General features: G+C 44.7%; 1 protein-coding gene across 12 annotated transcripts in view; it reads left to right on the top strand.

The window, feature by feature from the left end:
- The window catches only part of si:ch211-285f17.1 (sickle tail protein homolog), a 464,466-nt gene that overhangs the window by 329,733 nt on the left and 120,146 nt on the right, over positions 1-14,587 (top strand). For all 12 annotated transcript variants that reach the window (XM_039753955.1, XM_039753954.1, XM_039753962.1 and 9 more), the window contains 2 exons: positions 2,984-3,182; positions 11,628-11,721. In XM_039753955.1, the coding sequence (XP_039609889.1) occupies positions 2,984-3,182; positions 11,628-11,721 (293 nt within the window). The remainder of the gene's footprint in view (positions 1-2,983; positions 3,183-11,627; positions 11,722-14,587) is intronic.

The following is a 14,587-nucleotide window of genomic DNA, read 5'->3' as shown; positions in this document are numbered from 1 at the left end:
GATAGATATGAAAGGCACTATATAATAGATAGATAGATACTTTATTAATCCCAAGGGGAAATTCACATACTGCAGCAGCAGTATACTGTTAAAGAACAATATTAAATTAAAGAGTGATAACAGTGCAGGTATAACAGACAATAACTTTGTATAATGTTAACGTTTACCCCCTCAGGTAGAATTGAAGAGTCGCATAGTGTGGGGTCTCCTCAGTCTGTCTCTGAAGCTGCTCCTCTGTCTGGAGATGATCCTGTTCAGTGGATTCTCCATGATTGACACTCACCTGCTCAGCGCCCGTCGCTCTGCCACGGATGTCAAACTGTCCAGCTCTGTGCCTACAATAGAGCCTGCCTTCCTCACCAGTTTGTCCAGGCGTGAGGTGACCCTCTTCTTTATGCTGCCTCCCCAGCACACCACCTCGTAGAAGAGGGCGCTCGCCACAACCGTCGGATAGAACATCTGCAGCATCTTATTGCAGATGTTGAAGGACACCAGCCTTCTGAGGAAGTACAGTGATCCCTTGCTATATCGCGCTTCGACTTTCGCGGCTTCACTCCATAGCGGATTTTAAATGTAAACACATCTAGATATATATAAATATATATCTAAATATATTTCACGGATTTTTTGCTGGTTCGTGGATTTCTGAGGACAATGGGTCTTTTAATTTATGGTACATGCTTCCTCAGTTTGTTTGCCCAGTTGATTTCATACAAGGGACGCTATTGGCAGATGGCTTAGAAGCTACCCAATCAGAGCACATGTTACATATTAAATAAAACTCCTCAATGATATGTCCTCAATGATATGCGATGTGCTTGATTGTTTGCTTTTCTCGATCTTTCTCATTCTCTGCGCCTGACGGAGGGGCTGTGAGCAGAGGGGCTGTTTGCCTAGAAGATACCGACGCTACTCTAAAAAATGCTGAAAGACTACCTTCACATTGCTCCCTTTCTTTACAGCTGCTTTATCACGGTGTGCAACAGCACGTATTGATTTTTTGATTGTTTGCTTTTCTGTCACGCTCTCTCTGACATTCTCTGCTCCTGACGGTGCTCCATTGAAGAGAAGATATGTTTGCATTCTTTTAATTGTGAGAATGAACTGTCATCTCTGTCTTGTCATGGAGCACAGTTTAAACTTCTGACTAAAGGGTGTTATTTCATGTCTAGAGGGCTCTAATAATGTTAACAGTGTGGGAGAGTTTATAAGGGCTTAAAATATAACATACAAACATATGGTTTCTACTTCGCGGATTTTCATCTATCGTGGGGGGGTCTGGAAAGCAACAACCGCGATCGAGGAGGGATTACTGTATCGTCAGCTCTGTCCTTTCTTGCACAGAGCATCAGGGTTGGCAGTCCAGTCCAGTTTATCATCCAGCTGCACTCCCAGGTATTTATTGGTCTGCACCCTCTGCACAGTCACCTCTGATGATCACGGGGTCCATGAGGGGCCTGGGCCTCCTAAAATCCACTACCAGCTCCTTGGTTTTGCTGGTGTTCAGTTGTAGGTGGTTTGAGTTGCACCATTTAACAAAGTCCTTGATTAGGTTTCTATACTTCTCCTGTCCACTCCTGATGCAGCCCACCATAGCAGTGTCGTCCCTGAACTTTTGCACGTGGCAGGACTCCGAGTTGTATTGGAAGTCTGATGTATATAGATTGAACAGGACCAGAGAAAGTCCAGTCCCCTGCGGCGCCTCCTTTGCTGACCACAATGTCAGACCTGCAGTTCCCGAGACGCACATACTGAGGTCTGTCTGTAGGATAGTCTACGATCCATGTCACCAGGTATGAGTCTACTCCCATCTCAGTCAGCTTGTCCCTAAGGAGCAGAGGTTGGATGGTGTTGAAGGTGCTAGAGAAGTCCAGAAACATAATTCTTACAGCACCACTGCCTCTGTCCAAGTGGGAGAGACTAGTGTGAAAGGCACTATATAATAGACAGAAATGAAAGGTGTTATATAATAGATATGAAAGGTGATATATGATAGGTATGTGAAAGGCACTATATAATAGATAGATATGAAAGGTGATAGAAAATAAATATGTAAAGGGCACTTTATGATAGACAGATAGGTACAAATGAAAGGCGATATATGATAGCTATGTGAAAGGCACTATATAAGATAAACTTGGAAGGCACTATATGATAGATATTTAAGGCACTATGAGATAGATAGATATGAAAGGTGCTATATAATATGAAAGCCGATATATTATAGCTATGTGAAAGGCACTATATAAGATAAATATGGAAGGCACTATATGATAGATAGATATTTAAGGCACTATGAGATAGATAGATATGAAAGGTGCTATATAATAGATAGCTAGCTAATGGAAGGCACTGCCCAGCAATAATCCCTGGCCAACCCCGTTACTTGTCTGGTGCTCCCTTGGCTTCTCTGCTGACCAAGACACAAGGTGGGTTCTGCCCAGTAGGTAGGACTGGAAGCACCCAAGGTCCATCCCAGTGAATGTCAGGGTCAGAGAGGGTGCTGAGAAGGTTCAGGTGGCAGAGGACAGTTCTAGCAGGATGAGGACCAGTGACACGTCGGCATCTCTGGCCAGCCACAGCATCTCGACAGCAGCGAGCAGAGGTGGACTCGGTGGAGTGGTCCTTCGTGAATCCCGACTGATTGGGCTCAGCACTCCATTCTTCCTGTAGCTGTAGAAATCTGACCAGCTTCAATAGTAGGAATTCGAGTGTGCTGAAGGTTAATGCACTGCCAAATTAAAATATTTCTAATTATTTTGAATGCTAAGTGACATTTGGGGTTTTTATGTTTGCACCAGCATTGCTAAAAGTTGGAGTTCTTAGTAAGAGCCCCCCCCATGCAAACCCGTGTGTTCAGTCTTTGCTTTGAAATCAGCAGAAAGCCAGAGCTGGCGGCGGGTGGGACGTGTCGGTGTCGGCGGGTGGGACGTGTCGGTGTCGCTGTCTCTCACGGCCATTTCCCGGTCTTCCTGTCTTGCAGGTGTGCTCTACCTTCAGTATGCAGATGAAACGAAACAAATCAGAATGCCAAATGAGATCACGAGTGCTGACACGGTGCGCGCCCTCTTTGTAAGTGCCTTCCCGCAGCAGCTCACCATGAAGATGATGGAGTCTCCCAACGTGGCCGTCTACATCAAGGATGACCTGCGCAACATGTACTACGAGCTGTCTGACGTAAGGCAAGTAGACCTCGTCCTTTTTGTTTGTCACATGGCCGCAAGTGGTCTCGGTACAACCCTCTTCCCCCCCACCAAAAATGCGGGCGATATGCTGCGCCGTCCTCTTCCCCTTTTTGCTGAGCTTTGCACTTCTTGTATGGCATCGGCTTCTGTATGGAGGTGGACGGTGGGTGGGCTGTGTCGATGCCAGCAAAGGGGGCCAAAGAACATCATGGCACTTGAGAACTTCCATTTAGCCTGCTTGATCTGCAGTGGAGGGGTTTGTAAGCTCCATGAAATGTGCCGTCTCCCCCCTGACCATTCCAGTAATCTAAGATGTCCGCTGCTGGTAATAAATGATGTTTATCAAAATCCCAGGCAGCGTGATGGGGAGTCCAGGTACCCCTCTGCGTTTAGGACTCCAGGTACCTCTCTGATTATTTTTTGGAACCCACCTGTAGTTGGTGACTTGGCAGAATCCCACCCTGGATTGAGGGGTCAGTCTATTGTAGACCCAACCCAGTTTAGAAATAACATGAGCTGCAAATCTTTGGGTTATGGAAGGAAAGGGACCAGCGGCGGAGGACCCTCTCAGACAGTGGTGGAGACCATGAAAACTAAATCTGAGGTTACATCACGGCTGCCTGCTCATTTAGAAGGGGATGGTGGGATTTATTTTTTCTTTTTTTTTCTTCTCTTTTTGCCTCGATCCTCACTCATTTGCCAGGGTGTTTGAGTCTCAGTGTCTGATCCTGCCATTCATTTGTGCCGATTGCCTTTCATTTTGATGGTTAATCATTTTTTTTTGGACCGGTTTCGTCCGCCATTTTGGTTTTCATGTGCTGGTCGTTAGGATAAATGCGCTCGTTGTTAGGGGCTGAGTCCTCAGAGTTCGTTCTAGAACAATCACAATTCAAACCCTTTTACAGCTCTCAGGCCAAACGTTTCCCGGTTCTGAGTTTTTCCTCTCACCTGTTTGTCGCTCGTTTTGGCTTTGATGTTCGTGTTGTTGTACCCCCCAGATTTGATGCGTTACTGATTTCTCAAATCTCGTCAGTTTTCCGACATAGCGGCACACGCTCAGCGAGTACAAATGTCCTCCCCGGCACCCACATGCTTGCCTTGTGGCTTTATTTTTTGCCCTCAGTTTAGCAGTCTGGTTCAGATTTTATTGTTATTTGTACAGCGACTTCATTACGGCTTCTCTTGGCGCACAGCCTAACATTTCTTTGACAGTAGCGCTGCGGTGCCTGTCCCCACAAGCCAGTTGACATCAAGTGCTGATAAAGGGGCAGAGCCAGACCTGTCTTCAAATCATTAGGGCTGCCGAGATCTCACACACGCACACACCCGACGTTAACACCTCAGCGCTTGATTTGTTATGTCCTATCCTCTGCCTGCTGTTGCTCACTCTTCCATTCTGTCCTCAACTTGCTCAGCCTCCATGACCCAGCGGCCTGCCCTCTTGGCTCTTCAGTTTACTGCTTTGTCGTTTTGGTGTTTCATCTTCTTTTGTGGGCTTCACGCTGCACGTTTACCACCACAGACTTCACAAGCTCATCAGAAAGACCACCGGTGTTCTGCGCACCAGCCGGCACTGTCTGGGGGAGCAGGCAGCAGGACCTGGGAGACGACATCTCACAGCCTGCTGGGTGACACCCTGGACCAGCTGTGGAGCGTCTTCAGCTCGGCGCTCATCTGTCTGTCTGTCTGTCTGACTATCTCTGTCTGTCTGTCTGACTATCAATAGAGAGACTGTTTATCTATCCCTATCTATCTATCTATCTATCATATAGTGCCTTTCATATCTATCTATCATATAGTGCCTTTCATATCTATCTATCTATCTATCTATCATATAGTGCTTTTCATATCTATCTATCTATCTATCTATCTATCTATCTATCATATAGTGCCTTTCATATCTATCTATCTATCTATCTATCATATAGTGCCTTTCATATCTATCTATCTATCTATTATATAGTGCCTTTCATATCTATCTATCTATCTATTATATAGTGCCTTTCATATCTATCTATCTATCTATCTATTATATAGTGCCTTTCACATCTATCTATCTATCTATCTATCTATCTATCTATCTATCTATTATATAGTGCCTTTCACATCTATCTATCTATCTATCTATCTATCTTCACATCTATCTATCTATCTATCTATCTATCTATCTATCTATCTATCTATCTATCTATCTATCATATAGTGCCTTTCATATCTATCTATCTATCTATTATATAGTGCCTTTCACATCTATCTATCTATCTATCTATCTATCTATCATATAGTGCCTTTCACATCTATCTATCTATCTATCTATTATATAGTGCCCATCTATCTATCTATCTATTATATAGTGCCTTTCACATCCATCTATCTATCTATCTATCTATCTATCTATCTATCTATCTATCTATCTATCTATCTATCTATTTATCTGTCTTCAGTTATATAGTACCTTTCATATCTATCTATTATATTTGCGGTGGGCTGGTGCCCTGCCTCGGGTTTGTTTCCTGCCTTGTGCCCTGTGTTGACTGGGACCCCCGTGACCCTGTAGTTAGGATATAGCGGGTTGGATAAAGGATGGATGAATGGATATCTATTATATAGTGCTTTTCACTCTGTCTGTCTGCCTGCTTATATATCTGTTTGTATGTCACTTATTTATCTATCTGTCTGTCTAGTTCTGTCTGTCTCAGTATTTATCTATCTAGCTCTATCCATGTGTCTGTCTAGCACTATGTGTCTGTCTCTCTCACCAGCTCTGTATATCTACTTATTTTTTTTCTGTGTATTTATTTATCTACCAGTAACAGCAGACTGCCCGATAACGTACAGTGAATACACTTGACTTGAGAATTCTGAGAGTTGATTCTACAATAAAATCAAATAAAAAGACGAATAACTCTGGAGGTCAGCCATCACCCCGAAAGTGGACAGTAGACGTCACGTAGTATTTGTGTACCAGATTTCAGGTCAATCGGAAAAACGGTTTGTGAGCTACAGGTGATTTAAAATCCTGGACAGACAAATGAACAGCCACAGTAGCGTATTATATAAGAAGATCTTGCCTTTTTATCTAACTGTCTGCCTAAATTTGCAGTGGCCTTAACATTTATTTAGTGCCTTTCATATCTATGTATTTATTCATTTCAGTTCAATTAAATTTTACTGGTCGAAAAGGAAAATTTGGTTTGTTATCAGGCTTTACAGGTTGACCACAATGCAACACTAAAAGCACATTAAAGCACACATTTTGTACAAATAAATATAAGATATCAGTAGGCATGTAACGTATACTAAGTTGAGATGACTGTAGTAGTAGTGTGTTGTACCGTGTTAGCCATGATGAATGCAGTGACAGGTCAAGTACAATGACCCCTTTTATTAGCTAACTGAACAAATTACAATATGCAAGCTTTCAAGACACCTCTGGCTCCTAACTCAGGCAGGTTGTCAGCTCGAAAAGGAGGATGACAAGCTGCCAGAAAAAGGGGCCTCAGTGGCCTCGAAAACTGAGTCTTCAGCAAATGTTAAGATGAACCAGTTAATGTTGAGGATGTGCAAAAGTGGTGAAAAAACACAACCCTGGGGGACTTTATGGATGATAGACAGATAGACGTGAAAGGTGATATATGATAGATGGATAGATAGATAGGAAAGGCACTATATGTTAGATAGATAGGAAAGACACTATATGATAGATAGATGTGAAAGGCACTATATGATAGATGGATAGATAGATGGATATGAAAGGCACTATAAGATAGATATGAAAGGCACTATATGATAGATATATGGATATGAAAGGCACTATATGATACATAGATAGATGGATATGAAAGGCACTATATGATAGATGGCTAGAAAAGAACCTATGCCTTGGTAGTCCCAGTCCCAGTGCTTTACAGGTGTATTGCTGTTGGTGTAAAGGAGCCCCCTGTCGCATTTCCTGACCCACTTCTCCTGAATCATTCAATGGCTGAGCGTCCTCAGTGTGTGTGTTTGTGTCACAGAGAGGATGTGCATCATTGTTCCTAGTGGCACTCAGTTCTCTCTTCATTATGTCCTCCTCTGATACCACCAGGGGGTCCAGAGTGCATCCCATAATTGAGCTTGCCCTTTTTATTAGCTTGTTAATTTGGTGGGCCTCTCCTGAAGTGATGTTACCAGCCCCTCAGACAAACCGCCATTGACTTTCACACAGCGTGTTCACATTTTATTGCCTTTTCTACTTACTATTTGCATTGTTTCAGTCCTTCCTGTTGTTTTAAGTGCCCAATTCATTGTCTCCACTCCTGCCACCTACAGTGCCCTCCGTCATGTTTGGAACAAAGACACATTTTGTCCTTGATTTATCATCTTCTGCTCCACAGTTTAAAATCACAAATCCATCAATTCAGACTTTGTGATTAAAATGCACATTGCAGGCTGTCATTTAATGGAATTTGCTTACATTTTGGTCACAGCAGGTAGAAATGACAACACTTTTTCTACGTTCCCCCTGCCATTTCAGGGCACCCTAATGTTTGACACACAGCAATGGCAGGTCTGTTAGAGCCGTTGTCGTATTTAGTTCTTTGTCGCGTATCCCTGACATGTAATGACCACTTCAAGTCTGCCATTCATAGACATCACCAGGTGCTCAGGGTCTTCTCTGGTGATGAAGCCTCTCATGTGGCCATCTTCAGCTCCTGCTTGTTTCGGGGGACTTGTCCCCTTAAGTTCTCTCTTGAGCATATGGAAGGTCTGCTCAGTTGGTTAGAAATTAGATGACTGGCTTAGCCATTCAAGTCTTTTCCATTTCTTTAGTTTTGCTAAACTCCTGTGTGTCCTCAGCAGTTTGTTTGGCTCATTATCTTGTTGTAGGATGAAGTTCTGTCCAGTGAGTTTGGAGGACTTTACTGAACTCGAGCAGATCAGATGTTTCTACACCTCTCAGAATTCATTGTGCCACTGGCATCAGCAATCACATCATCAATGAAGAGAAGTGTGCCAAGACCTGTGCCAGCCATACATGCCCAAGCCAGACCACCCCCAGCACCTCCATGTTTAACAGAAGAGGTGGTCTGCTTTGACTTTTGGTCAGTTCCTTTTCATCTTCACACTTTGCTTTCGCCATCACTCCGATGAGGTTCACCTTTGTCTCGTCTGCCCGCAAAACCTTTTCCTAGAATTCTGCAGGCTCTTTGAAGTCCTTTGTCACAGACCGTAATCAGGCCATCCTGGTTTTGTGGTCTTCATTTTGCAGTTTGGCCTCTGTTCATGAAGTCTGTCTGCTGATAGTCGTCTCTGACACGTCCACATCGGCCCCCTGACGTCTGTTTCTAGGCTGTCAGACAGGTGTTTGGGGGCTTTTTCTTGACTATAGTGAGGATTCTTCTGTCATCAGCAGTGAATGTCTTCCTTGGCCCACCAGTCCCTTTGTGATTACTGAGTCCACCATTGTGTTCTTTCTTTCTTCTTCATGATATTCCAGACAGTTGATTTCGGTCATCCTAAGGTCTTACTGATGTCTCTGATGGTTTGATTCTTGAGTTTCAGCCTCATGATGGCTTCTTTGACTTTCTTGTCCTCATGTTGATTAATGGCAACTACAGACTCCAAAGGGTAGAAGCAAACTGAGGTATCGTATGAAGCCATGAAACCCACCTGAGGAATTACAAACACCTGTGAGGCCAATCGTCCCAAAATTATGATGTCCAGAAATGGGGGGAACCGGGCAGAAAAAGTGTTGTCATTTCAACCTGCTGTGTCCAAAAATGTCTGCAGATCCCCTCAAATGAAAGTCTGCAGTGTGCACTTCAATCACAACGACTCCAAACAACAAACCGGGAAACAGAGGGGCAAATCAAGGAGAAAGGTGTCTCTGTCCCAGACATTACGGAGGGCACTGTATTTGTTCCTTCTGCTCCACTCCGTCTCTCATTCCCAGGTTTTTCCCGCACTGTCTGGAGCCGGAATGTTAGAAGAAAGTGAATGTTTTCAGCTTCAAGGCATCCTCCGTTCCAGAATCCCATGTAAATTAGGGTTAGGGGATATGAGCCACAAAGGCAAGCACGGGTGGTACGCTAGTCTGTAAATCCAACTACATTTCAAATTATTTGTAACCATCCCTAAACTAAAATTCCTATAAAATTTAAAACCCATAAAACTATTCCCTAAAGCAGCGCTTCCCAGACTCGATCCTGGGAGACCCCCTGTGGCTGCAGGTTTATGTTCCCACCAACTTCCATTTTTCTTTTGACTCTTAGCCTAATTAAGTGAGTCGTTATTTCCCAGTTTCTGTGTTTTGGAGTCAATATAGAAAATACAAACGTACGTTTAGTAGATTTTTATTAAAATGTAATAAGCAGTTATATGGGGAATATGTATTTTTTAAGTCGTTAAGAGTATTTGCAATGTAATTTCCATTCTGCTTTTCCAGGTGTTCTGGTAATTTCATTAATTATTTACTAATTAGCGGGTCTGACACTTGACGTCGTTGCTGCTTTCATCATCCTGGGTGTCTGCTATGCTGGTTGTTAATTGTCACTATTAGTGTTAAATGAACGGAGCGAACTACACAGGAAAATAATAGGAGAACAACAGAAGAGAGTTGAGCGTTTATGTGGTGTTGCGGGTCCACAGCTCCCATCAGGAAGGCCAGTTTTAAATAAATAATCTCCGCACTCGCGGCTTAGCGACGGGGCGTGGTGGATGTGTGGCTGAAGCGGTTCACGGAACGATTCGTCATGTGGGCGTTTCTCACCCAAGTGCACAGGTGAGAAATCGTCCGCATCCGTGATTGTTCTCGGGGCTGCTGATTTGCCACAGCTGCCACGTCCTCTTCATAAATAAATTAGGACAGAGTGGTGGCTGCCATGGTATCCCGAAGGTTGCCGGTTCGAATCCCCATCATTGCCAGAATTACTCTGCTGGGCCCTTGAGCAAGACCCTTACTCTTCAATTGCTCCAGGGGCGCGGACGGTCTGCGCTCTGACCCCAAAGGATATGCGAAAACAATACAAGAAATTGTATAAGGCAAAATAAAGAACCAAAAAAATGAATACATAGAAGCGCGTGGCGGCTAAGGAAAGAAAGAAGAAAAAGCAAGACGGAGGTTGCAGAGAAGACAGCAGGAAGCAGGAGGGAGAAGAAGGAGAGCGAGAAAGCGCAGGCTCGCTCTGTATACGAGCAGCTGGGAGAGGCGAACCCGAGCGAGGTGTTTGGCGAGCACCTGAGGGCCGACGGTAGTGGTTTGGAGCAGGAGTGACAGGGAGAGGGTTGGCTCGCCGCAGCGAAGGCAGGCAGCAGGAGTCGGAGATTGGATAGAGAAGCCCCAGTGTGAGTGTCCTGGTCTCTGGGGAGCCCAAAGTCTCGGTCTAGGAAGGCCACCAGATCAGTTGTGTAGGAGAAGAAGGTCAGCTGCAGGTATGTTGCAAAGCCCTATGGGAGAAGCAGGGGAGCCACCAGGTAAAAAGAAGATACCGGACTTGTGTTTTAAGGGACTGCTTCCATCATTGTTTTATCCTCTAACCTTCTGTTTTTTTCTACCTCTACCTTTCACCCATTTTATTGGATTATTTATTTGAGGATTTTTAAATCACTGCACTATTTATTTGGACACTTGGTTTTGGTTTGCTGTTTTTAAATTAAAGCCCTTTGCACTTTAGCTCCATTGTTGTGCCTCGCTGCCGAGTTCATTGGTAAACTTACCAACGGCGAAGGGTTCAAGGGCTCCCAGAAGAAAGATGGGCGCATGCAGCGGACCCGCATCGTCACAATTTATAGGTTTAGAAAAAAATAGAAATATTTGTAAATGTGTTATATATGGAAAAATCTTACTGTTGTGTCTTTCTGAATGCAGAATGAGAGGCGAATAAAAAAGAACAGCTAATTAAATGAAATCAGTTGATTATTATCACCGATTGTGAATCTGGTTGGAACAAAAACCTGCAGCCACTTATTGATTTGTTTTTTATCAGTAAATAAATAAATATGGGATCAATAAAGTTTATTGAACTCAATCTGAATTGCTGAATGGAGTGCTGTCCCTGCACCAGACCACCTTTATTTTTTTTTTGTACCTTTCCTGTCCCCCTTCCCCTCGGTTAACCCCCCTTGCTCATTTTCGCCTGCCAGGTCCCGCGTGCTCGTCTTCTGTCATTTGGGTGGCTGCCCAGCTGTGTTTTGAAGGCTCACTGCCTGTTCAGGTGTCATTTATTTTGGACACGCCCCCTTGTTTGAATACCTATGGGAGAGCCCGCCTGCCCCTGTTAGGTGGGTGTGTCCACTCCACAGACATGACTGCAGGAGCCGACGTTGGCAGGCCGTTGTGTTCCAAGTGGCACAGCCTGTGGATCTCCCCGACCCCGTGACGTGTGCTGCACGGTGTAAGCTACCTGTGAGCGGGTGGGCCGCCCCTACTGACCCCAGCTTTGTTTTTTTTCTGCTTTTCAGGAGTATCACCGATCAGTCGTGTCTGAAGGTTTACCACAAGGATCCTGCTCATGCTTTCAGTTACAATCACAGGCCTGGCGATGGAGACCTGAGGGTGAGTACACTTGGCTCCGTCTTCTTAACGACGTATTCATACGAATTCATATTTCACACGGGCATCATGGTGGCTCGATTCTTGTTCTGTTCTTTCAGTTGTTGCCTGAACAGAGTTGGCTCTCTGAATTGGATTTGTTGCGATTGGAAAAACTTTAGCGATTCCCATGGAAGGTCCTTCTGAAGGCAGGGGTTACAAACTGAAGTGAAAGTGTAAGAGTTTGGCCAAGTTTTGTGAGATGAAATGAATGACGAGGTGAACGGGACTCTGGAGTGTCATGATGCCGGTGCTCTCAGCCCATACCGTGAGTGCCGGACCTCCATTACATTAGTCCCTCTGGTACTGGGGTGCCTGCTGTAGTCATGTGTGGAGATATTCAGACGGCCATTCTTTACTTTCTGTGACACCACCGAAAGCACACGTAACAAGGCGATGCTCTAAAGATCTACAAATGGTGCCATACGCTGAAAGACACCGAAGGCTAAGGTGAACCCCTTTGTAAATGAAACTCAGTTCAGTTTATTTTAATAAATATAAACCCCCTTGGACGCTTTCACGTTCTATTATTAGACAGCTGGGACGGTCAGCTGGAGGACAGTCATAAAGGAAGGACACGGGGGTCGGAGATGCGCCCAGTGCCTCGGCACAGCCCTGGGGGGTTCTGTTGGGGTCATCAGGGGGAGCTATAGAGCCAGGAGTGCCACCAGGAGAAGTGGGGCTGCCTGCCTTCATTCAGGGAGACAGAGTCAGGAGGAAGAGGGACAAAGCTTGCTGGAGGAGAAAGAAAAGAAAGAAAGAAACGCTTGTGGTGAATGGGTCTGCATATGCATTGTAGAAGGAAGGAGGGAAAGAAAAAGAATGAAAGAAAGAAAGACTTGCAATGAGTGGGTCTGCACATGCATTATAGAAGGAAGGAAGGAAGAAACGCTTGTGGTCTGCATATTGTGGAAGCCGACCCGGACACAGACAGGCGGACACGTTAATGTCGCCCAACACACGTTTATTCATAATTATTTACAATGTCCAAGTGCACACAAACCCCAAAAGTCCCCCAAGTCGTGGCCAACAACCATGCCTCAGTTCCTTCAGGCCGCCTCCTTGGCTCCTCCACCAAGCTCTGTCTGACTCTCGCCATCATATGAAGGGAGGCGGCCCCTTTTATTCACACCCGGATGTGCTCCAGGTGCTTCCCGGCAATCTCCCACCGGCGCGCCCCCTTGTGGCGGAAGTGCTGGCTGCGTACCTGGAAGCACTCCGGATGTCCCCAGTCTTCTTCCCCCCCGGCCCTCCCAGGTGTGGCTGAAGTACCAAGGTCCAGGGCTCCAAAGGCATGGGGGTGCCCCCTGGTGGTGACCACGGGCTCCTACAGGATTGAGCTTCTAAGCTCTGTACCTGTGGCCCCCAAAGGAACCAGGGCGGTCGCCCCCACATGGTCTGGGGAAGGCGTACGCCCTCCTCCGGTCTTCCAAGGCATCCCGGCCGGGTCGCCACCCCAGCCATCTCCGACAATATGCATTATAAATGGAAGGAAAGAAAGAAAAAGAAAGAAACGCTTGTGGTCTGCATATGCGTTATAAATGGAAGGAAGGAACGAAGGAAAGAAAGGAAAGAAAGAAAGAAAGAAAGAAATACTTGTGATGAATGGGTCTGCATATGCATCATTAATGGAAAGAAAGAAAGAGAAAGAAAGAAAAAGACTTGTAACGAATTGGTCTGCATATGCATTATAAATGGAAGGAAGGAAGGAAAGAAAAAGAAACGCTTGTGGTCTACATATGCATTATAAATGGAAGAAAGGAAAGAGAGAAAGAAAGAAATGCTTGAAATGAATTTGTCTGTATATGCATTATAAATGGAAAAAGAAAGAAAAGAAAGTGTTGTATTCTGCTGTTTGTTGTACATGTGTGCTGTGCAGGTGGGACTCAGAATAAAAACTGTGTGTGTTGCAGAGACTTGTACCTGGTGGGTGTCTGAGCCGGGTTTGGGGAGCTGTTTTTTTGTTAAGTGATGAGTAATGTAACCGAGATACTTTTAAAAGTTAAAACGTTCCCCACATCCCACACTTGAGGTTCATTTTAAAAGTAACGTCCCCCCACCTCCATGTGTACTGCTGTGGTGACATTTTAATGTGAATGGTTTGTCTGATGTTGAAGTTAAAACAATAAAATGATAAAAGGTAACATCAACAAATCATTTTGTATTACGTGTCACAGTTGTAAACTTTCTTCAGAAATGCCCTTCAGTGTTTTTTTCACGGGTCTTTGCTTCTTTACCCCAGCGTTCCTCATTCCCACAGTCACCAGCCCCTCGACCGCTCACTCAAAACGGTGTGCGCTTGGCTCGGTATTCACGGCAAAGCTTCTAACGAATCATACGGGAAGTTGTGGATTACACTTTACGGGTTCGCCTCGGATAATCCGGAACCGTGGACATTCCGGGTTCTGCTGTAGCGATTAATGGAGGGGTGCACTTTACTGTTTTCACATTTGCAGAATTTGCTTTTATGTTTATTTAAATAGACTGCGAAATGTGGGATGTTTGTGTGGTAGAAAACAGGCCCGGATGAAGTTTATTCTCTTTGAAGAGGGAGTGCTGCTATCACAGGACGCTGCAACTACACACACACAGCATTCTGTGACGAGATTTATTTGCATATGCAAAATTTGTATTTATGTTTATTTAAATTGACTCCAAAATATGAACGTTTGTTACTTTATATCACCATTCTCTGTAGATAAATGAAGATGAAATCTTGATCCGTCTCCTTGCTCCTCTCCCATAAGGCTCTGCGGTTTCAGACGAGATCCTCTCCACTGATGCAGAAGTCCGATTATCCCCCAATAGTGTGGGCCAAATGGTACAAAAA

The sequence above is a fragment of the Polypterus senegalus genome, chromosome 5 (genome assembly GCF_016835505.1).
Source record: "Polypterus senegalus isolate Bchr_013 chromosome 5, ASM1683550v1, whole genome shotgun sequence".
NCBI classification, from domain to species: Eukaryota; Metazoa; Chordata; class Cladistia; order Polypteriformes; family Polypteridae; genus Polypterus; species Polypterus senegalus.
This window is presented reverse-complemented; position numbering and strand designations above follow the sequence as displayed.